General features: G+C 32.3%; 1 protein-coding gene across 5 annotated transcripts in view; it reads right to left on the bottom strand.

Moving 5' to 3' along the window:
* Positions 1–1,319: 1,319 nt before the first annotated feature.
* The window catches only part of ARHGAP5 (Rho GTPase activating protein 5), an 83,592-nt gene continuing 58,374 nt past the window's right edge, over positions 1,320–26,537 (bottom strand). For all 5 annotated transcript variants that reach the window (XM_064485881.1, XM_064485882.1, XM_031453557.2 and 2 more), the window contains exons 4-7: positions 13,187–13,264; positions 10,618–10,749; positions 9,364–9,469; positions 1,320–5,571 (exon numbers count right to left, since the gene is read on the bottom strand). In XM_064485881.1, the coding sequence (XP_064341951.1) occupies positions 5,244–5,571; positions 9,364–9,469; positions 10,618–10,749; positions 13,187–13,264 (644 nt within the window). In that variant the 3' untranslated portion in view covers positions 1,320–5,243. The remainder of the gene's footprint in view (positions 5,572–9,363; positions 9,470–10,617; positions 10,750–13,186; positions 13,265–26,537) is intronic.

Raw genomic sequence — 26,537 nt, 5'->3', positions numbered from 1 at the left:
ATTGGGGTAAAACAGATTTTAGTTTGTATTTTAAAAGTACATTGCTGGTAATGGTTTCTCTCTATAAGCCAAAATTGTACCCTTGAGTGTGAATAAAGATGAAAAATCTGGAAATAAAATTTCCAAGAAATCTGAAAAGGTGTCTAGAAGACTACGTTCTCTCAGATAACTAGAGTTTAAAAAAAATCTTTTTAACTACACATCTGAAATAACAAGTCCTGCACAAATTAATAATTAGTAAACAATAACATAATTAATAAAATAATTAATAACAGTAGGAAGTATACATAGCTTCTAATTTTACTTACCATTTTAAGGTACTAAATATAAGTTGGCTTCATTGAACACCTACAAGGCATTTATTTGGATAAAATGAAATATCAAGAATCTAGAGAAAAGGGGAACTAAGAGCTCCAAATCTGAAACTGGTAAGATAGCTTCAAAACTGGTGAGTACCTAAAAAATACTCAGTGGTAAGGGCAAAACATTAAGCTCAAGGTCATCAGAAAATGATCTGGTGAGTACAGATCCATAATTAAAACTAATCTGGATGAATCAGTGAAGCAGTTAATAAATATTTTAAGTCAGTAACTAAACCAATACCACTTATACTGGAATAAGACATAATACAAAACAGAAACAAATTTGAAAACAACAGGTCTTAAACTAAGGAAATCTTAACTAAGTATCACAAACTATCAGAACAAAAGAGTCACTATCAAACTGTTCATAGTAATTTTCATCACTTGAGGCAAACAAAGTTGAATACAAAATCTATACTGCAGGAATAAACAAGTTATTTCTAAACTACAAATTCTTTGATAACTACTTGCAGCTGAAGTGCATATATTGAAGGTCATAGCACTCTTGTAACTATGAGTAAAAATAACTAAACCAGAATTGCCAATGTTGCATTCAAGATTTACATTTCATACATTAAACTTAGTTATAACTGAAGTCTTACCTTTGACCACCATTGATTAGCTTTTCAAAATCATTCCTACTGCCTGCAAAATTTCTATGAAAGACTAAGAGTGAATATTTTAAGACTTGAACACTGTAAGAACTATGGATCCCTTCCCCACCACGATAAAAATAAAAGGGAAACAATGGAATCATGCTCATAGGATGATGATGAGGTTCAAGTGAATAGTGACTATTCCCAAAGTTCATTACTTAGTTGATTTTAACTCCTTTAAAAAGATCATGGTACTTGATCACATGTAATGACTGGATACTGAATATAAGATGTCATTACTGCATACAGTCTCCTTAACTACACACAGATGCTACCATAAGAAATCAACTTTGAAGAGTAGTTCCTTCCCTTAATAAATCTTAGAAAATTTTATTTTTAGACATTTGATAAATTGAAACGGCTTCAGAGAACTTCAAGAGTTCAAATACAATAAAAATTCGGAAATGTGAAAGTTTTGAAACAAATCAGAAACTGTTCAACAGCCTAAGAATAAAGGTACTTAATTAAAAGAATTAAATTCAAGACAAACAGAGTAATTCAGGTCAAACTGACCTCCCAGATCCATAGAATCTGACAACATATACCCATAAAGTTTGACTCAATATTTATAAACCATGAAAACAAAAATAATATATTCTTCAATGTTAGCATCACTGCTACAAACTACAAGCTTCAAAATACTTCCAATGGCTCAAAAGAACGCCCAGCCACAGCTCAAAATTCAGATCCAGGTAACATTTGAGTCTTAAAAACCTGTGCAATCTTGTTTTCCTTAACATTTTAAAACTGAATTTTCATCCATATGTATACGTCCAGAATAAATTTTGGATCTCCTCTCATGGTACAGTAAGAGCTCAATAATACACTTCCCTAATAAAACTTTCATTAATATTGACATAATTTAAACATTTTTTCCTATTTTATGAAAAAAAATTAGCTGATTTTTACCAATGAAATGGTAAAATTAGAGGCAACTATAGCTTAAAATTACACAGCTTCTTAATGTTTTATTCATAGCATTCTTTATACAGAAGAAGCTTCAGTGATATTTAATTTACTGCAGCATCCTGTGGGTGAAGCACAAAATTACATTAATTATAAACAAAGAAACAAAGCACTTTTGACTTTTTAAAATTATATATATATATTTATATCCAGTTGACAATCAGCATCACAATTATTACTGTATAAAAAACTAAAAATCACCATGGAAGCTAAGGTCTAAGAATTTATTCCAATTGTTCCCTTTTGTTTCTATCTAAGAGAGATTAGAAATTAAATTCCAGTACCTCAAAAAAAAAAAATTACATTATTTACATATAGTATGGAAAATAAAAGCTGCTTTTTGGCTAAGTTAGATTGCTATTACCTACATTATTTACATTGTAAATGTTAAGGGAAAAAAGCACTGCTAACAAATACTATTTCAAATGAAAATACATTGTGCCTGAATTTTGTTCTAAAATTAACTGTATATCTTCATAAGTGTCTGTTGAATATAATTTGACTTCCAATAGATTTATTGAAAATTTGAAAGAGTACCACTATGCTTTATATTGCTAATCTAGGTAACATTAAGTACAGTATTGTAAAAACTACAATCACTAAAGCTTAAATGAAACGATGGCAACATGTGTATAGACGGAATTTTATTTAAAACTATAAAATATAATGCCTTAATGTTTACCCATAATTATGAGACTATCTAATATTCTTTTCATCCTTTAAAAAGTCTCATATATAATAGATCCCTAAACAGTGAAACCTTCCAGTAACTTACCAGAAAAAAGTTTAATTATATTATTTTGTTCTTAGAATTATTTTTCTAATATTTAAAAATATAGCTAAACCCTTGGCAAAAACAAACGCAATCAATTCAGTGTAACAGACTGAGCTTTAAACCGCACTTTAATTTTCAATTAACTGTAATCTATTGGTTAATTGAACCAAAAGTAGATTTTTAAATGACCCACTATTAAGCTTTTCAAATCAATTATAGAATGCATAGAAACGTGGAGATAAATTTTGGGGAAGGTGCAAGGTAGTAAATGTGGAAAATGGTAAATGCTAGTTTTAATAACAAAAGTGGTACTAAATGCACATGAAAGTTAAGTTAACACAGTATAAAAGAGAATAGCTTAAATAAACTGGGATTCACATATTACAATAGCAAAGTAATGACCCAATGAACTGAAGACATGAACAGTTCTGGAAATTCTCTTTTCAGCCTACTTCCAAAAGAAATAGTCAGGCTTTTTTCCTGTACATAGTTTTGAGCTTTGTCTATACCATATATAGTAGAAAAATAAATTCTTTAGCAACCTAGAAACAGTTTATAAAACTCTTAAAGTTTAATTTTCTTTGCCAGACATGCCAATGTTAAACTGACAGCTATAAATTAAAGCTATATAGACAATAGGTATAAGTAATATAGAACAAGTTAAGAATACTACATTTACCGGATTTTTCTTTTTAAAAATTACTGTACTTTCTTAATTCCTGTGTGCTTTGCAATAAGAATAATAGGGACTTTGTTTTCTTAGAAAAGATAATAACATGTAAGAAGAGTACAACACAAATAAGATAATTTATAATATACATGTACTTCAACAGCAGCCTGGTTCATGTCAACATCTTGATTCTGAAGTTAAAATTAGAAGTATAATACCTAGGACATAACAGTTGGGAAAGACAACATTTATTTTAGGAAAAAATGGAGGAAATCAAACTCTTAGGAGCCTCAAATCTCAAAATCATCTATTTACTATAGTACACATAAGACAACCTTAAAATTGCAGTATGAATGAAGATTACACACCATGGACCAAAAAAAAATTTTTTTTTTTTACTACACAAAACTTAACCTAGCAACAACAACCAAAAAAATCCCATTTTTTTTTTTTCCTTTCTGGGAAAAAACGGCATGGTTTGATAATAAACAAATTCTGAATAAAGCCTAACAAAATTTACCTATGCCACCTATTCTGAAAATTTTATCCATAATTTAGTGTTTTGGTTGTAACTCCACTAACAAAATGTTTAAACCCAAAAGCAGCAGTCATTTACAGCAAATCTGGTACCAACATCAAAGGAAAAAAATTGGTTTAAAAAAATGGTGCAAAAGCCATTTGGATTTTAGTACAACATATCACAGAAAAGAATACGAATACAAGATTGCAACTTTATATATACATACTCCAAAGAGGCTGTCAGTACCCAAAGTATTTTTTATTGCTATATTAGCAATGGATTTTTGGATATGTTTTTTAAGGGCCACATAAAAATAGATTCAAGGGACAGATTAAATTGAAGCCCTAGATTAAAATGTTTGGTTTAAAGAATTTTCTACAACAAATTTCATGTTTATGTATGAAAAGTTATATAACCTTATATGAAAATGTCATGAAGTTTTTTCTGCACTATACTAAATGTATTTCCCAAGAGGGAAAAAATTAAAATATCTAAAATATATTAGATTAAGATTACAAGACCATAATAGATCTTTTGAACATGCATCTGTTTACAGAATTAACAGTATACAAGATGTTTGTTTCATTATGGACTACAAAGAAATGAGTTGGTGACAACTATCCTTTGCACAACATTATCAACTCACTTTAGCCACAAGCATGTCCTTGGTATGTGTGTACAAGAAATATGTTCGTTTACCCCCATCAAATTATCCACAGGTTTACTTAGAAGGTGAAGGTATAGAAATATGTTAAGTGTATTTTTCTTTCTTTCAAACAACTTCCAAGCATGGCATAGTAGCCTGAAATTATAAAATACTTACGTGGGCTTTTAGTTATCTACACAGACTGCTAAAAGTAAATTAAGTTGCTCAAATTAGCACATCAAATAACAAAACCAGCCATAAAGCAGGCTGAAAAGCATTAAATGTTTCATATATGTGAGTTTTTAAATCATTTAATTTCTATAGAAAAATTTTATTCACAATATAATGTGACAGAAAATGCCACAGGAATGATATACTGATTGCAATAAGGTTGCATGCAACAGCAGCTTTGTATTTTATAGCTATTTTTGTTTATAAAAATTAAACCTCTCCAGTCATGCTTAGCACATGGTCTTAGATTTGTAATGTAAATGAATAAGGAATACCATATAGCTCGAAGAGAAAATGTCTCATCATTTTGAATGTGAATTATTTGTAAGAAACATGAAGTATACTACTGAACCCTGAAACATGCATGTCTAGATTTGCTTTTTGTCCAATTTCAGGCTGCCTGCAATCACTTTCTACTTATATAATACCAAGAGGATCCGCCTGTAACTGTGGTTGTATCAGCTGAGGTTGCAATGGTGGTGGTAACTGAAGCGGTACCATCGGTTCCACCAACTGTCCTGGGTTTGAAGGTGGTGGATGAGCCACAGTGTTCGCAGTTTCCACAATTTCTCCATTGTAAAAGAAAAACTGACACTGCTGAATAAAAGTTTCAACAACAGATTGATGGATCTTCGTGGTAGAGAGAAACTCTCGGTTTTCAAAATCAGGTCTCATCAAAGTTGGCCAAAAACAGATAGATAAGTTGTCTGCTGTCATTAGGTTGATTTTATTTTGCTGGCTGACCCTGAAATTATGATAGGAAAAAAACCAGTTAGAAATCAATCAAAACTCATTACAATTAGAGAATACTATTTCAGACGATTTGTTTTTACCTTTTTTAAATCTTAACTTCAAATTTAAAACATTTTTCTTCTTGTGCATTCCATGTTCAACTACATTCTAATAATAGAGGAAAGCAGTAAAATTCATCCCTTATGAGAATCAAAGATGGTCTTTACTTTGGAAAAATTGTATCCTCCAATCAGGAAACTTTTCAACTTTCAAAAAGTTAAGTTTCTAGTATTCTAAAAATCGATCTTTTCAATCAGTTAATTAACTACCTTGTACATTGTTAGAAACTTAATTTCAATGACAACAGTTCACAGAAACACATTCCACCTTAAAATTCTTATGATTTAACAAAAGTTTACAAATGGCCATACATTAACTAATTTGCATCCAGTCCTTTAAATATGTGAGCAAGCACTACTACCATAGTCCGTAATAAGCAAGAAATCTAAGAAACAAATCTTGAATTATAATTCAAAGTTATTAAATTGGGAGGAAGTTTTAGATACTTTATTCAACCCTCTCACTTCACACATAAAGAAATAGCCCAGTATGCAAAGTAGCAGGAAAATTTTATAAATTTGCATATCAAAAATTTAAAATATAAACCAAAGGACTGCCCCCCCCAGACATAGGAGTTGCTCCTCTTGAGTTAAAATATGTGCCCTAAAAACATGTGTTCTGTGGTGAAAGTCACTACACTATTTGTTAAGAGGCTAAATTAGAATATTCAAAAGAAAATCAACCTTTTGTTAACATATAGTGTAGAGTGGGCTCAGTCAGGTGTGTCTATGTGGTGGTCAAATTCAGATCCTGAAAATACCTACAGATTTGAAAGACATAAGAATATGCACATCAAGTCTAATTGCTGAGTCAAAAGATACAAAGGAAAGGCACCAAATCAGTTAGAGATGAGGGTGGTCTGGGAAGGCTTCCTTGAAAACATTATGTTTGAGTTGAGTCAACAGTGACAGACTCACAGACATAAAAAACAAACTTATGGTTACTGGGGCGGGGAAGAGGGTGGGAAGGGATAAATTGAGAGTTCGAGATTTGCAGATACTACCTACTACATATAAAATATAGATAAGCAAAAAGTTTATACTGTATAGCACACAGAACTATATTCAATATTTTGCAGTAATTTATGGTTAAAAAGAATATGAAAATATGTATCTGTATATTCCTATATGACTGAAGTATTGTGCTGTACATCAGAAACTGACACATTGTAAACTGACTATACTTCAAAAAAATATATAATAAAAAATAATAATAATTTAAAAAAAGAGCGATAGACATTGGTAAAACGATAGGAAGGAGTAATTTAGTCAAAACAGTGGTTCTCAGTGTGTATCAGAACCTCCTGGAGGGCTTGTTAAAACAGATTGATAATTATGTCTGGGATTGGGCCTGATTATTTATATTACAAACAAATTCCCAGGTGATGCTGATGCTGATGCTGATGCTGATGCTGTTGGTCTGAAGACTGAAATTCTGAGAATGACTGAGGCACTCATGTTAAGATGTGATAAGGGACTAGACAGAAACCGATACTTCTGGTTAAGTGATTAGTTAATACAGTGGCATTTGGTGTGTGCAAGGTGGAAAAGGAAAGAAGATGTTAACTGAAGAAGTCAAACCACTTAATGTTAAACAATTTCGATTTTTTTCTTCAGGATGTAAGTGATCTTTACAGACAGAGCTTTTAGAAAGATCATTATGGCATCAGAATCAAGAAAGAATCAAGAGGAAAAATTAGCAGAGAGCTCAATGACAAAGAAACCAGAGTTTCCTAAATGAGAAATGATAAAATTTAAACTTAGCAGTGGTAGAGGAATGAAAAGGAAAAATAATTAGGAGACAGAACTTATTTGAAACAATAACTCACTGAATACGAAAGGTGAAAGAGAATAAAACCAAAGAACAACTCCATGGATTAATTTTTGTACTTTGTCAATCATCCATTATATATTTTATCTACTGCTATGTTTCTATAGTGCTTATATAAAAGTATCTGGCACAAAGAGTACCCATTATAGTCTAGTTGAGTATTTCTTCTAAAAGTTAAGTCTAGTGATATTATTTCTCAGTTCCCTAGTGGCTCACCATACCATTCAGAGTAACAAACATAAAAGCTTTTTTCATTGACAAAGTCTTGCTCCCCATAAGTGTCAGTGGAACTCAACAGTGCACTTAGTGACATACATGAAAGCAACCTCTGTGTCAGTAAAATATTTTGAAGACTAAAGCTAGTCAAAAGGCTACACTCTGAGTAAGTAGCACTGTCCTGTTCTTCACTCTGCTCAAACCACATAGACCTCTTTGCTGTTCCTCAGCACATCAATATGCTTTTGCCTGTGTCATTAATTCTTGTATTATCAGAGTCAAACACAGTGTCTAATATAACACTGATGGTGGGCTAGCACTGTGATTCTTCGAACATGCTCTTCCCTTTGTCCCTTCTGCCTATGCTTTTTAATGAACTCTGATTCTTAATTCAGCACTTTATTCAGGCCAGACGGTAATATGTTCATATACCATCCTTACATTCCATATTAGGTAAGGTATTAGGTAAGATCTCCTCTACTATCCTGTACACATCTGTTAAATCATGAATCACTTATATGGTAATTTTCAAAAGAGGAAAATTCTACTAATTATACTCCAATTCTATGTATGCTGGTATTTTCTCAGAGAGAGAGATGTCAAAGAAGGATTACCACAAGTGCTAATATAATTCTATGGTACACTGGTAACAATAATAAAGCTTTAAACATTGCTTAATGTGCTCTTTTAAGAGGTACAGACTGAAATGTACTTGGTTTGGTCACTGACATTATTAGCTAAAAAATCAAACCCCAGTTCATTAAAATGTTAGTAGAAAAGAGTAGACTTTTAAAAAAAATTAGTGCAAATGCTAATAATTCTATTCAGTCTCAATAACAACTTTGTGAGGTGTTAGTCTTCTCATTTTTACAGTTAAGAAAATCAAGACTTAGGAAGCTTAAGAAATCTGCCCAAGGCCACAGAACTAAAAATGTTTCAAAACCAAGCCTATTTAACTCTGTAGTCTTGAACTTTGAGCTATTATGCAATATTAATATTCTTCTCATTTAATAAATTGCATTACGAAGATTATCTTTATTTTAAAAAAGCACAAACTTGAAGCTTAACACATTTAGGGCTATTGATACAGGATTAATGTCCTGCATTTCAGTAGCAGTCAAGGTAGATAGTAATAAGAATTCAAGTTTCTGATAAAATTTCACTATAAGGAATATCCATAAACAAAACAAGCAAAATATACAAAAAGAAACACACTATGAAAGAAAAAGCAAATAAACCTTTTAATAAGACTTGGGTTCTAATCATAAGATGTGTCACTTGAGCATATGATTTCTCTCTTTAAACCTCAATTTATCAACTTTAAATAGGTTGATTTGGTTAATTATCTGTCATTTCATAACTAAAATTCTAAGATTCTATAGAAGAGCAGAGACAAAGGGAATGTACTCACCACACTTATTATTTATATAATCACTACATGAACCAAAGGGTCATATACCTTTCTTTAAACAAGCTGTTGAAAAATCTGTTTTAAAAATACAGAAAAAATAATTTAAAGAACCAAAACTGAATGTATGTTAGCTTGTCTCCCTCTTTATTTTATAATCACCCAATTTATAAAGTTACAAGTTTGAAATCCGTAGTGCATTTTATTTGTAAAAATGAAAAATAAAAATACCTGTTTAGATGTGTTATTATGTATCTGAACACGTCATAGTTTACAGGATGAAATTTCTTAACAATTTCTTTCAGTGCATGAAGACGTTCTGTTTTATCTGGGATTTCTGTGAAATTAAAGTAGTGAGAAATTTGTGTGAAACTCATACATTAAAAAATATCTGATAAAACTTCTTGCTATGCTTACTGTAAAAGAAAATCAAGAATGTGTATGAAACATATTAGGAGAGGTAAACAAAGACAAAATGTTCTAAAGAAACTGCTAATACATACATTATCATCTATTACAATAGCCTGAATTTTCACAAGTAAAGCTAATAACTGAAGATCAGTCAATTGGGGATGGTAAAACGGGAAATGGTATATTAATAAGAATTAACTAATTACTTATAAGTCTGTTAGGCTCTTAATATTCATGCTACAGACTAAGTATTTTAAGTATCTTATCTAATCCTGCAACTGCTGGACAAAAGTAGCCACAGACAACATGTAACAAATAAGCATGGCTGTGTTCTAATAAAACTTTTAAAGAATTTCATATAATTTTAATGTCATAAAATTTTCTTCAACTATTTAAAAATGTGAAAGACCATTCCTAGCTTGCAAGCCTTCCAAAAACAGATGGCAAGTTGAATTTGGCCTGCAGACCATAGTTTGCCAACACCTGATTTAACGCATCATCTTCTATTTATTTACAATTCACTTTGCTTATCAAATATTTTTCTTCACAAGCAGTAAAAGCACTAGGTTACCTAATACTCAAATAGACCTTTTCTCTCATTTTCCAGATATTGCTTAATAGAAACATCTGGATGAATGATGGTGCCATGAATAAGCACATACTTTCCTTACTTTTTCAAAAATTGAATCAAGACATAAAGCCAAAGTTAATTTTTTTGACTTAAAAACAATTTTATGTACATGTGTATAGACCATACAGAGGTAATATTTTACTGAGGTACATTACAGATACATTTATTTGAAGAATTTATTTCTTTTTCTTACAACGCCTTTGAGTTTGAATTAAAAACAAATCTCAAACTTCTAGTACAACGAACCAACTTCTAGGAGCACCTAGTCACTTGAGAGGCTAGGTAAAACTTTTAAAGAAAAACAGTTTTAAGATACAGTTCTAGAAGTTGAATTTTTATTAGCTACATATTCTAAGTGCATGACCAACTTTAACACACAGGAATCAACATATAAAACCCACTGTCATCATCTCTCAGGAAAAAAAAAAGGCAGCTATACTTACTTGCTGCTTCCAATAGCTCTGGATGAAGAGAATATGGAATTAAAGGATCTGGCAGATCTGCAAAGAAAGCTTTAAGAGCTCCAGCTACAGCATTTACTGTTACTTCCATAGATACAAGACTGATATTATGATCTACAAGATAAAAATTCAAATTTGTAATTTATACAATAGAATTTAAATTTTATTACAGGAGAAGTAAGCTAAATAGGTACTTGAAGATCCAAAGACATCAACCACCTTCTCACAGACCACCTTTCTTTACAGACTAATTCATCCATCCTTCCCCCACTGTTTTAATGTATGTTTGCCTGACAAACTATAGATAATGGAAAAGAGAATCAAGCAAGAAGAATTTTCTGTTACAAAAAAAAAAAAAATGCTATTAGGCTTATTAGTATATGAACAATATTAAATATTAGCTTTTACTAATAACTTTTTTCTTTTAAAACATTTTATTTACATAAGCTATTTAAAAGAGACCATAAGTAGAAAGACAAAAGACAGGAATCATGCATATAAATTCAAGTTTCAACTCTTTAATTTATACTTAAATTTTTACAATACAAAATAGTTTAAATTTAAACTTAGTGAAATTCTGAATTAAAAAACAGGAATGAAACATATTAAAGTATATCATAAGGTTAATTTGCTATTTAAAAAGTCACATTTTCCTTATTATAAATATAATGAATACTTATGATAGCAAATGTAAAAATGCAGACCTACAAAAGGAAAAAAATAACCCCCATCACCCAGAGATAATCACTGTTTATACTTCAGCATGTTTCTTTTCAGCCCTTTTCTGCTCATTGGAAAAAAAAAAAGACAAATCATACATAGATTTTATATTGGACTTCATTCTTGAGGTATTATCCAATTATTAAAATTGCATAAGCAACACTTAAAAACTTTTTTGGGGGGAGCCAGGTAACATTTAACTGTAGTTTCAAACTTGCAGAAAATTTGCAAGAATAATGAAAAAAAGAAAAAAGAACTCACACGTATCCTTAACCAAGAATCAACCACCCTTACAGTTTGCCCTATATAAACAATTTTAATGGCTACAAAGCATTCCCCCTGATTTAAAAATTTATATAATATTCTATTACTGAACATTTAGATTTATTTCATTTAAAAATATTATAAAGATTAAATAATAAAAACTTTCATGTATTAAAGCTTATTTCCTTAGGCAGGCTACATTCTTTGTAATAACAGCTACCCAATGAACATTTAATAACATGGTACCTGACACAGAAAACTCATCATATGCACTGTATCTCATTATTCCTCAGTTATTTACTCTTACCACTCCCATTCTAGATATGAAAAAGCTGAGATTTAAAGAGTAACTTCCCTAGGGCACAAAGACAGTTAAGTGGCAGAAACAGAAAACAAAATCGGAAAGTATAATTCAAGAGGCCCTGGCACTAACTACTATTCTTCCTTCATTAGGAGAAGTGAAATTGTACCAATTTGGTAAAGTCTAAACAGTTTTTCTAACAAAATATTTTTTAATGAAATACTAAACAATAAATACTCTTTCAAAACAAGGTACACACACATATCCCACCCTCCACTCAACAACCCGACATTTTACCATTTCAACACACATAAATCTTCATTATTTTATATGGCTATCTAGCATTCTACTTGTAAACATGTGTGTTCCTCCTGCCTTTTAAAAAAATTACAAACAATGCTGCAATAATTACCTTGGTATACTTCACAAAGACTTCTGTAACACAAATGTTTACAAATGGAATCTCTCCAGCAAAGATACCTAACTCATTCACAACCAACAGTGTGTAACATATCTGCTTGCCTTCCTCCCAAGAACAATCTTTTCTACTCTCATAATAAAATAAATGCAATCTTTTTGTTTTAATTATTTCTTTATAATGACAGAGGCTGAGCACATTTTCATGTATTTGTTGGTTGCTTTCTTCTGATATGAACTGCTTAATCTTGTAAAAAAAATTCCATAGCCACCCCAAGTTTATAGTTTATCTCCTGATTTTATTTGCTTTATCCACTGTTTCTCATACGGAAGCTTTACATTTTTAGGTAGTCTAATTTAGCATCTCTTTCATGCTTTCTAGGTTTAATGTCAAGTTTAGGCCTCTCTCTACCCTAAGATTTTAAAAATATTCACTCATTTTTCTCCCTAGTACTTACAGTTTTCATTTCTGCATTTAAACTTTTGATCTCATACAGATTTACTTCAATACGAGTAGGGAATTTAGTTTTGTTTTTTATTCCTAATGGTTAGTTAGTTGGCTCAATATAATGAAGGAAGAAACAATAAACATTTAAACTGCATCTTTAAATAAGTTCAGTCCCTGATATACAAAGATGAAGCTCATAACAATTTATGGCTTTTCCAATTCTGGTAATGGATTTATAGCTCTCCTGTTTCTTGACTGTGGTATCTATTCCATTAAACACTTCTAATATTACTTCAAAACTTTCTCCCCTCAACATCTATATCCTTAGGATGTTTTCATATGAAATTTCAAAAGGAAAAATAATAAAACAATCATTTTATTTTATATAATTATCATCTTACCTTGATCAAACTGCTTTTGAATATTGTCTTGATCAGTTTTGTTCCCACTAACACGGTAGAGTCCTTCAGTACATAATCCTAAAAGAAAAAGTAGACTTTTGTACATGCATATATATTTACAACAAAGAATATACTTAACTTTCTTTACATCTTAGTGACTTACAAAAACATGGTGGTAAAATATTTTTAAGAATAAAATATTTTTGAGCATTTCACTTAAAGTAAGTTCTTAATGGATTATTTCAGTTTTAGACCATTTCACCCATCCAGTTCCATGCAAAAAGAGAAGCTATTTCTCCCTACTTCTTCCACTAAATAGAACTAAAATTCCTGAGTGCAATATATAAAAAAATCAAAAGACCCTGAAAGGTGGAGAGAAGGCAAGTTGGCTAGCAACCTTAGAACTTGAAGAACAACATGACAATGAGTTTCCTGGATTTTCTTTTTGCTTCTTTTGTATCCTGAACCAAGCAACAGAGCTGCCTGCAACCCAGAAACACCAATGAGCACAGGCAAAAGAAAAAACAAAAAAACCCCAAATAAATCACCAATCAGAAAACCAACATGAAAAAACATTTTTTACTATCACTACCCTACTGCAAACACCATGGAACCCATTCCTCATCCACATCAGTGGGGAGACCAGAATTCCACCTCTGCCAGCAATAACAAAGGCACCCTCTTCCCCCTCTCTAGACTGTCAGAAAAGGCTGAGTGGTTGAAAGTACTTGAAACTCTTCTATGTGCTAAAGCAATAAAGCAAGAAAAGTAAATCAAAGGTATACAGGCTGGAAAGGAAGACAAAACTATTTTTTTTTCACAGATGACATGACTGTCTTTGTAGAAAAATCAATCTGCCAAAAAAATCCTGGAACTAGTAGTGATTATAGGAAGGATGCAAGATACAAAGTTGATACACAAAAGCCAACTGCTTCCCTTATACACCAAGGAATAAGTGAACTTTAAAATAAAAAACACAATACCATTTACATTAGCATGTCTAAAAATGAAATCCTTTAAGTATAAACTAACAAACATCTATAAGATCCATATGAGAAGAACTACAAAACTCTGATGAATGAAATCAAAAGAGAACTAAATATTACTGACTCTTGAGCAATATGGGAGTTAATCAGTGTACAATTTATAGTGGGACTTCTATACCTGCTGTTGCTCCACATCTGTGGATTCAACCAACCATGGAATGTGTAGTATTGTAGTATTTACTGTTGAAAAATATACACATATAAGTGGGCCCACATAATTCAAGGGTCAACTGTAAATGGAGAGAAATACCATGTTCATGATAGGAAGACAAAATATCAAGATGTCAGCACTTCCCAACTTGATCTACAGATTCAGTGCAATCCCAATTAAACTCCTAGGCAGTTATTTTACAGATATCAATAAACTGATTGAAAAGTTGATATAGAAAAGGTAAGACCTAAAGCCAATACAATATTTAAAGAGAAGAACAAAGTTGGAAGACTGATGCTACCTGACTTTAAGACTTACTATAAAACTACTGTAAGTCAACATAATATGGTATTGAGGGAAAAACATACAATTAGACCAATGGAACAGAACAGAGAGCCCGGAAATAAACACCCATTAACAGTTAACTGATCTTTGACAAATGAGCAAAGGCAATAAATACAACAAAGCAAAGATAGTCTTTCCAACAAATGGTGCTAGAAAAACTGGACATTCACATGCAAAAGAATGAATCTAGATACAGACTTTCACCCTTGACAAAAATGAACTCAAAATGGATCGCAGACTTAAATGTAAATTGGAGAACTACAGAATTCCTAGAAGACAACATAGTAGAAAACTAGATGACCTCGGCTATGGTGGTATCTTTTTAGATACAACACATCAAAGATACAATTGGAGAAAAAATATTGATAAACTGGACTTCATCAAAATTGAAAACTTCTCTGTGAAAGACAATGTTAAGAGAATTAGAAAACAAGCCACAAAATGTGAGAAAATACTTACAAAAGACGTATCTGCTAAAGGTCTGTTATCCAAAATATACCAAGAACTCTTAAAACTCAGTAATAAGAAAACAATTCCATTGCAAAACAGGACAAAGACCTTAACAGACACCTCATCAAGGAAGATACAGAGATGGCAAATAAGCACATAAAAACATGCTCCACAACACTCAGGAATTGTAAGTTTTAACAACAATGAGATACCATTATTAGAATGGTCAAAATCCAAAACACTGACACCACCAGTTGCTGGCAAGGCTGATGTGGAAAACAACAGGAGCTCTCATTCATTGCTGGAGGGAATGCAAAATGGTACAGGTACTTTGGAAGACAGCCTGGCGATTTCTTACAAAACTAAACATACTCTTACCACATGATCCAGCAATCATGCTCTTTGTTATTTATCCAAAGTAGTTGAAAATTTACGCCTACAAAAAAATCTGCAAATAGATGTTCTGAACATCTGTTTTACAGCTATAGCTATATTTATAGCATAAAGTTGGATGTTCTGTCCAAATTTGGATGTTCTTCGGTAGATGAATGGATAGTTAAAACTGTGATACACCCAGACAACAGAATACTATGCAACGCCCAAAGAAAAATGAGCTATTAAGCCATGTAAAGATTAAATGTATATTACTAAATGAAAGAAGCCAATCTGAAAAGGGTACATAGTGTATGATTCCAACTATATGACATTGTGGAAAAGGCAAAACTATGAAGACAATAAAAAGACTAGTGGTTACCAGGGATAGGGGTGGTGGGGAGAGATGAACAGGCAAAGCATAGAAGATTTTTAGGGCAGTGAAAATACTCCGTATGCTATTATATAATAATGGATATATATCATTATATATATATCCAAACCAACAGAATGTACAACACCAAGAGTGAATGCTAAAGTACACTATGAACTTTGGGTGACTATCATGTGTCAATGCAGGTTCATCCCTGGCAAAAAACATACCATTCCGGTGAGTGATGTTGGTAATGTGGGGCGGGGGAGTTTCATGTGTTGGGGCAGTGGGGTATATGAGAAATCTCTACACTTTTCTATTGATTTTGTTGTAAACCTAAAAGTAAAAAAAAAAAAAAAAAAAAAAAAGATACAGACATATAGATATAGATGTATCAAGCTTATAAGGATGAAGTAACACCAATGGAGCAATGATAAGTGACAGTTCAGGGACAAGAACACTACAGAAATAACAAGGCTAAACGTAGTATTTTTTTTCTCAATCAAAAACAGTATTTTTAAATAAAGGGGAGGTATATGTATATTACTGCTACTCGAATTTACTGCATTACAACATGTCACTACTTTCTAGTCACTATATCTTTAATAGTTGAGAAAAAGCAACAACAGCGTTCCAACCTTTCATTTTGTTACTTTCTTTACATATAATGCTTTAAATTTCATAAAGTAAATGTTATATGTATTGTTTTCATTCCATCTTCAAAATAACTGACAAGAGGCCCTATGTTAATGATAAGGAAATATACTTAGAAAAGTGAAGTGACTTGCTACAGGTCAGACACTGGGCAAGCTAGGGTCATCAGTTTGTCTCAATCAATATATAAAGGATGTATTTTTGAAATGCCTCCCTATTTGTTTTATGGTAGGTGGTTTCCTCTCTCTCAATGCTTTCTATCACTGGAGTTGGGCACAGCAATTTCACGTCTACACATTTTTTCCTAGAAAATAAAAACACAAGCACAGATGTAAACAAAAGGGTAACTGCCAATACTGAATGTTTGGAGACACGTTCAGAAATAGAGAATTATTAAATCATGATTATTAAGATGTTAGCTATGAAAGATAAGTCATAAAAAGTAATTCAAAAGATAAATATCACATGAAATAGTTTTGCTCATGGATTAAAAAAATTAAAAAAACATGTTTAATTTTCCCCTTTTGAAAAAGTTACATATGTTTAAATGTATACTATATAATAAATATACAGAAAAAGAAAAACTTAATCTCTTAATCATGAGAAGACAAGCGCATCTATTCATCATGAAACCACAGGTGATTTTTCACTTCTATTCCTTATTCTATTCCTACTTTTTTTCCTGCTACAATGAAATATATAGTTTCTTTCCTTAAAACAAGCCAACCAAACAAAAAAACCCTGGCTAGCAAAAAATCAACAGTAAGCCATAACGGTAAATGGAGCCTGGACTAGAATCGAGCTGTGTGAACTCAAGACAAGTTAATTTCTCTGGGCCTCAGTTTTTCACTCTGTAAAATGGAGGTAGTAACTGTACATACACCCCAACAGAGGTGTGAAAATTAAATGAATAAACAACACATTTGTTTCATAGCATACTGAAAGTTCACTATACAAATATTAAGCATTCAGCAAAAACTGAGTATTATATTATTAATTATTTCACTCTAGGGATAAAAAGAGTGAGGGCTAGGGTTTCTTTAGACTTCGCACAACACTCATTTTTCTGCAGGAATTTCATCATTAAAAAACAAAAGAGCTACAGATATAATCATCTGGTTGTCAGTCACAAAAATGAGAATTCCATGTTTCAAAATAACTTAAAAACAAAGTATATGACAGCTTTTTCGTAAGAGTAGCCTTTCTTTCCCTATCATAACCACAGAGCATCTTGCACATTGTGAATCACCTTCATTATACAATTTTTTACAATGTAAAACCTGGATTTTTAATTATATTAATTTAACGGCTCAGCACAATACAAATTAGTAAGTTGATATAAATTTAAATTATGCAAAGTCACACTGTAACACAAATGTCTCCATTTTCTCATCTTTTGCAATGCTTATGCACTCTTTGTATTTGTATAAAAAAACAATAAACGCTAATTCTAGCTTGGAAAATAAAGACTTCAAGAAATATCATTCATGTATAACTAATGTCACAAGGTCCCACACTCAGAGTTATTAAAAAATTGGGGTTCATTTTTTAAAATACTTATTAAATATGATTTAATCATATGTGCCAGACACTGTTTTAGGAGTTAGGGATCGGTCCCTCTCTCAGAGATTCATCGTCTAATGGCTATGGTGTTTAAAAAAAAAGGAAAGAAAAAGAAAGAAAAGCATTAGCTGTAACAAAATGACCAGCTACTTCAAGAAGAAAATATTCTTGCTAACATAAAAATAGACTACAAAGCTAGAAAATAAAAAGGTAATATTATTACCCTAGAAAACCTCAAGGAATTTCTGCCAGATACAGGCATACTAAAATTATCTAAAGAAATACTTTAAGGGCTAATTTATAATTCCTCTTTGCTAGATCAAGAATAAATAAGTCACATTTGAATCATTAAATTCAGATGTCAATGATACCCACCCAACTTTAGCACTTATATGACACTGTTAAAGTTATTAAAAGCCTGGAATTTCAAAAGCAACATAAAAAATCCTTCAACAAATGACATCATGTGTCTCTTAGTGAGATGCATTAAGCAGGATACATCAGCCCTGTGTAGAATTCCAGCCAAAAATGTTTAACTTGAAACCGACCAGGAATCAGACAAGTAACATTTAAGAACATTCTGCAAAAAAAACTGGCTTAGAATTTTCAAAAAATGTGTCAGGAAAACACATAAAAGGCTAGGGCACTATTCTAGACTATAGAAAACTAAAGAGACGTAAGAAGAAATATTAAGATATGATCCTTGACTGGATCCTAAATTGAAAGAATAAAACAGCTGTAAGTGGGCATTACTGGGACAATGAAGGAAATCTGATTGTAAACATAATATTAAATAATAGGATTTTATCAATGTCATATTTCCCGAAGGTGGTATTTATATTATGGTTACATGGGAGAAATGTCCTTATTCTTAGGAGATACATGTTAAAAGATTTAGGAAGGGAGTGTCATGCTGTCTGTAAGTTTCAATCGGTTTGGAGAGGGAGGAGAAGGTTGGGGAGAAATGTGGCCCAATCCCCACCCCCAAACTGGTGTTTCTAGGTGTTTCTAGGTGGATGTTCAACCACACTACTCTTGCAACATTTCAGAAGGTTCAAAATTTTTTCAAATGTTTAGATAACATGGCGGGGGTTGAGGAGATATGCAAAGGAGTGAATATAAAAATGAACTGAGAAAAACAGGCAGGACAAGAAGGACGAAGACATGAGGTAATGACATTTAGTGAAAAAGTGTTAAGAGTAATGAAGAAAAAGGAGTGCATAAAGAAAAACCAAGTGGGAATGCTGGAGTTTAAATAAAAGGGCTTTACTGAAGAAAGTCATGTTGACGTTTACTTTAGCAATAAAACAAAGATTCATTCCCACTTCACCTCTATTATTTCACTCATCATTGGTGTGTTGGAGTAACACATAATTTTTAGACCAATATTTAAAGAACCTCACTGAAACATTCATCCTTCTAACATAGTCTTATCAGAAAAAATAACCTCTAAGCTTTAGAGATAGTCTATTTCCTATTTCTTTTATAATTCATTTGTAATAGTGGGGGCATTTCAGATTAACTACATCTACATTCAAATATAAATTTTAGGAAATACAGGTGAAAAAATTCCTCACCTATCTGGAACTTGGTCATCTGATCACCTAATCTACCATAACTAAAAAATGGAAACAAAAAAAAATTATAAATTGTCAAAAAGATGTTACTAAGCCTTTATACTAAAATATATTTTTTCCTTTATAGGAGGAATTTAACCTAACCAAAAGCACAACTTAAACTAACTCTGCCATATGTTTTCCTGACTCAAAGCAGATTAGAAGATGCAAATCGGAAAAGCAAAATAAGATAACTAGCAGGTGGTAAACTGACAACAAAGCAGGAAATTGAAAAACTTAATCTAGAAAAAATTTACGAACTATCTAACATAGGAATGCCTCAAAAGATTCTGAAGATGGCACACTTAGAACCAGAGAAAACTCTCATTCTAAAGAAAGAAAACACTTCCTAACTCATTCTATGAGATATTTACTCTGGTACTAAAGCCAAAGAAATTAAAAGAAAAAACTACAGACCAATCTTTATCAATACAGATACAAAAATCTTCAACAAAATACTAGTAAACTATAACAGCAATGAAAAGATTACATACCATGAGCAAGTGGGATCTATCCCAGGAATGCAAAGGTGTTTCAACGTAAGAAAAAAACAATAATGCAACTCACATTAACAGAATGAAAGAAAAAAGCCACAAGATCATCTCAATTGACACAGAAAACTCATTTCACAAAATCCAACACCCTTCATTACATACACACACACACACACACACACACACACACACACACACACACACACACACATATATATATATAAACTCAACAAACCAGGAATAAACAGTTTTATGGGTTGAATTTGTCTCCCAAAAAGGTATGTTGTTGTACTCTTAACCCCTAGTACCTCTGAAGGGAACCTTATTTGGAAACGGAGTCAATACAGTTATAATTAGCTAAGATAAGATGAGGTCACCCTGGAGAAGGGTGAGTCCTTAACCCAATGACTGGTATCCTTCTAAGAAGACAGACAGAGGGAGAACCCGAAAGGCAGAGAATGGAGTAACACTGCTGCAAGCTAAGGAACACCAAGGACTGATAGCCACTGCCAGAACCGAGAAAGAGGCAAGGAAGGATTCTACCCAGAGTCTCAAAGGAAGCATGACTCAGCTGACACCTTGATTTCAGATTTCCAGCCTTTAGACTGTTAGCAAGTAACAGTGGGACTTTGTTATGGCAGCCCTAAGAAACTAATACAGAAGAGAACTTAATCAACATGATAAAAAGCATTCATGAAAAACTCATAGCTAACATGATAATGGTGAAAGAATGGAAGCTTTCCTCTAAAATAAGGAATAAGCCAATGATGCCTGCTTTCAACACAGCTAGTCAACATTACACTGATAGTCCAAGCCAGAGCAAGACAAAGAAATAAAAAGGCACCCAAATTTGAAAGGAAGACGTAAAGCTATCTCTATTCACAATATAATCTGGAATTATTATATATATATATATATATATATATATATATATATATATATATATATATATATATATATAAAATCCCAGAGAACATACATACACACCAAAAAAATAAGCTAATAAAAAATTCAGCAAAATTGCAAGATAACAGCTCATCACACAAAAATCAATTCTATATACCAGAGAAGACCTGAATAAATGGAAAGACATCTAGTGTTCATGGACTGGAAGAATACTCTCAAGATGGCAATATTACCAAGGTGATCTACAGATCAAAGTGCAATCATTATCAAAAGGGAATAAGATAGCTAGAATTAAAACACACACACACACACACACACAGAGAATATAACAAGTGCTGATATGGATGTGGACAAATACGAACATTTGTACACTGCTGTGGAAATGTAAAATGCAGAAAACAGTCTGACATTTCCTTAAAAAGTTAAACATAGAATTACCATGCGGGTCATCATTTTACTCTCAGGTATGTATCCAAAAGAACTGAAAACAGGTACTCAAATTATTTGTATATGAATGTTCAAAGCAGCACTGTTCACAACAGCGAAAGGATAGAAACAAACCAAATGTCCACCACGTGAATGAATAAACAATGTGGTATATATCCATACAATGACACACACTACAACACAGATGAATCCCCAAAGTATTATGTGATGTGATAGAAGCCAGACAAAAGGTCACACATTGTATGATTCCATTTATACTCTCCAGAAGAAGCAGATTCAGAGACAGAAAGCAGGCTTATGGTTGCCAGAGGCTGGAGCAAAAGGGGAAAAGGGAAGGGAATAATCACTTAATGCGTACAGTTTTCCCTGGGGTAATGAAAATCTTTGGAACTAGATGAAGTGGTAGTTGCACAACACTGTAATGTACTACATGCCACTGAACTGTACACTTTAAAATAGTTAATTTTATAATATATAAAATTCTACCTGAATAAAAATGTTAAAAAAAAAAGTATTCTAGGTCACCGAATTTCTGTACATTCAAAGCTGATAACCATGTGTCTTTTTAATTAAATATTTTCTTCCTAGTGTTTAATCCTTTGTATAGCCTATCTGCACTGCGATCTTTTCTTCTCACTCTCTATGTTCACCCTGAAATTCATCAACATAGCTTACATTAATATCTATACAATGACAATTACCAACATCCTAAGACCAAACCATTTTCCATACATTCAACTGAGTCTTGAACTTTTAGAGGGATGCCCCACAGGCACCTTAAGATTTAACATGTACATACTATGAATCTATTATCAAACTGTCAAATCTGCCTTTTGTACTATAATTTCTGTTTTCATTAATGGTGCACCATTTATAGTCACCCTAATATAAAAATCTGAGAGGCAGTTTTGAGTTTGTTTTCAGCTCCTTCACTATCCTAAATAATTCCTGAGAGAGGCATATTATTATTCCCTTTCTTTTCAATCTCTCTCCTCCATACTTTTTGCATACTTAAACTTATACTAATATTTCAAGGCTTGTTTCCTAACTGGAACTTAGCATAACTTATTATATAGCACTACAGTAAAAACTGCTATGGAGACATCTAATTCCACCATAAAAGGATTAATTCCTATGGAAATTCTCTCCTATAGTAAACAACAAAAAACTGTAAAACTTATATGAAACAATAGTTTTCAGATATTGAACAACAGGCAGCTCAAAACTGATCTGTGAGGAAAAAGAAGCAAATGAATTAAACTGTCTGAATGCCCCAATCTAGTGCCTGGAGATAATTTTTAGATAGTAGTGCAGAGAAGTGGTATCAACATGGTCTAAGAGTTGAGAATATGAAGACAGGAGTTCAGAAAGGATGAGAAGTCTAGAATTTGTGAGGCAGAGTACCAAAAAAAAGGGGGAGAGATATACAAAGAAAAGTGCCTCAGAGATGTGTAGAAAAAGCCCTGGAGGTTTTGGTTGAATATTATACAGAGGAAACTTCCTGAGGCCAGGGGCTGAGAATAGTTCAAGTTCTACTCTCAGAAGATCTTTTAATATGCAGGACACTGGATCAAGTCCTCATCCATTAATGTAGGTTTAAATAAATACTAGAATAAAAGCTGCTCTGGATCTGCCAAAATAAACTTACAAGCAAGCCTAGAAAGGACCAAACTGATAAACAAAATGCTTCACACATGACAAAGCAAATCCAACACTCTTTAAAGGAACATTAGAAAATTCACCACTCAAAAATGAAAAATTCAAAATGTCTAATGACAAATCAAAACCGCCAGTTAAAAAAGCAGAAAAATACAACCCATAATCAGGAGAAAAGCCAACAGAAACATAAACTGACCCAGAAACAAAGTATGACAGAATTAGTAACACAAGGATTTAAAACAGCTGTTATAAATGCTTTAAGTATACCCAAAGAGGTAAAAGAAAATATCAACAAGAGGTTGATAAATGTAACAAAAAAGAGACTTAAAAGGGAAATCTAGATTTGACCATACAGGGAAAAAAAAGTATCAGTGAACTAGAAGATACAGCAATAGATACAGTCTAGGTAAAATAAAATACAGAAAGAAAAAAAGGTTTAAGAAAACGAACAGTGAGCTGTGGGACAATTCAAAATGTGTAACACATATGTAACTCGAGTCCATAAACAGAAGAGATGTAGAAACAGAACAGGAAAAAATAGTTCAATAATGGCCCCAAATTTTCCAAATTTGTAAATTATAAACCAAGAGATCTGAGAAGTCCCAGAAACTTCAAGCAGAAGTGTTTTTTCCATAAAGCACACACTAAAATAAAGTTTTAATGAAATTGCTAAAAACGAGAGAATAATCTTAAAAGCAGTTGAGAAACGAGGGAGAAAGGGGAACACATCACATACAGAGGAACACTGATAATAACATTAGGTTTCTTGTTAAACATCATGCAGAAGACAATGAGCATTCTTTTTTTTTTTTTTAAATGGAGGTACAGGGGATTGAACCCAGGACCTCGGGTATACTAGGCATGCACTCTACCACTGAGCAATACCCTTCCCCTGAGCATTCTTTAAAAAGCTGAAAGAAAAGAAAATCCATGAGCCTAGAAGCATGAGAAAAACAAGTTGGAGGACTCTACTTACCAATTTCAAAACCAACTAGAAAGCTACAATAATGAAAATTAAGCAGTACTGAAATAAATGGATGGGCATATATAGATCAATGGAACATAAATGGAAGTCCAGAAGTAATCACATTTACAGTCAATTGATTTTCAAAAAAGAATGTCAAGGCAATTCAATAAATGGTGCTTGTGCAATGTACACATGCAAAAGAATCAAGCTGGAACCCTTCCTTGACACCATACACAAAAGTTAACTTAAAATGGATCACAGACCTAAGTGTAAGAGCTAAAACCATAAAACTCAGAAGAATATGTAGGAATAAATCTTTGTGGTCTTGGATTTGGCAAAACCTTAGATATGATACCATGCACACAGCAACAAAAATTTTAAAAATAAACTGAATTTCATCAAAATTTACAACTTTTGTGCTTCAAATGATACCAACAAGGGATTGTGAAAGACAATCCACAGAATGGGAAAAAAATTCTGCAAATCATATTTGAAAGCAACTTGTATCCAGAATACATAAAGAGCTCTTAAACTCAAAAGTAAGACAAAAAACTCAATTTAAAAACAGCAAAGTATCTGAAGAGATAATTCTCCAAAGAAGACAAATGGCCAATAAACACCTGAAAATATGCTCAATATCATTTGTCATCAGACAAATGCAAATCAAAACCATATCAGATTCCATTTCACACCCACTAGGATGCCTATAATCAAAAAAAGTAGAAATAATAAGTGTTGGCAAAGATGTGGAGAAACTGGAACTCTTCTGTATTGCTGGTGGGAATGTAAAATGGTGCAGCCGCTATGGAAGTCAGTCTGTTAAGCTCCTCAAAGGATTAAACACAGAACTACCATATGATCTAGAAATTCCACTGTTAGGTGTATATGCTCTAGGAGTGAAAAACATGTCCACTCCTGTCCAAAACTTGTACAGGAAGTGTTTACAGCAGCAATATTCACAATAGTCAAAAAGTGTCGAACACCACAAATGCCTATCAATGGAAAATTATTCAACAATAAAAATGAACTACTGATAGGTGCTATAACATGGATGAACCTCAAAAACATTATGTTAAATCAAAGAAGCTAGTCACAAAAGACAAAACAAGGTAAAACTATAAAGACAGAAAGTTAAGGAGGGTGGGTATGGAGAACAGGGAGCAACTGCTTAATGGTAATGTGGTTTACTTTGGGGTTGATGAAAATGCTCTAAAATTGAACATGCTGATGGCTGCACAATTCTGAATATGTTGATACACCACTGGATTGTACACTTCAAATGGGTGAACTGTAGAGTATGTGAATTGTATTTTAATAAAGCTATTTTCTGAGAGACCTATAACCTAAAAAATTATCTTTCAAATGAGGATAACTACCTGTTTATAAAGCAAAAACTGTGAACATACACTGTGATGTTTAAAACATATTGTAGAACTAAAATGTACAACAAGAGAACAAGGAATAAGAGAGTTAAATGTACTGTTCCAAGGTTCTTAAACTACATGTTATGGTGGTGTAAGGTTTGAAGATGACCTGTGATTAAAGATGTATATTTCAAATTCTAAAGCACCACTAAAAAATCCTAACAGATAAATATAATTGATTATCAAATACTGGAGTTGAAATAGAACAAAAAATATTCAGTTAATCCAAAAGAAGGCAGGAAAAGAAGGAAAAAAAGAATATAATGTTCACATGAGACAAAGAGAAAATACAAACAAGATGGCAGATTTAAAACCAATTATATTGATAATTACATTAAAAGTCCATGATCTAATAAACACTCCTTTTAAAACAAGTAGACTGTCAGATCCAGACATGCTATCTATAAGAAACTGTATCAAACATAAAGACACAAATGAAAGTAAAAGGATGAAAAAAGATACACCACACAGACACTACTCAAAATAAAATACCATTGGCTATATTAATTTTAGGTTAAGTAGGTTAGGCTTCAGAACAAGGAGAATATGTCATAATAATAGGTCAATTCAAAAGGAAGACATAATCCTAAATGTATGTGCAACTAAAAGAATTTCAAAACAAATGAAGCCAAAACTAATGGAACCGAAAAGAGAAATGGACAAATCTCAATCATGATTATGAACTGCAATAGTACTCTTTAAAAAAACAAGTCAACAAGAAAATCAGTAAGGACACACAAGAGTTACCAATACTCTCGCAGAACTTGACCTGACATTTACAGAACCCATCACCCAACAGCTTAACAAACATTCTGCCCAAAGCCCCACAGAACACTCTTCAAAATAGACCATGTTCTGGGCTATAAATAATAAGCTGCAATAAA

The sequence above is a fragment of the Camelus dromedarius genome, chromosome 5 (genome assembly GCF_036321535.1).
Source record: "Camelus dromedarius isolate mCamDro1 chromosome 5, mCamDro1.pat, whole genome shotgun sequence".
NCBI lineage: Eukaryota > Metazoa > Chordata > Mammalia > Artiodactyla > Camelidae > Camelus > Camelus dromedarius.
Note: the sequence above shows the minus strand (reverse complement) of the source record. Positions and strands in the feature narration are given on the sequence as shown.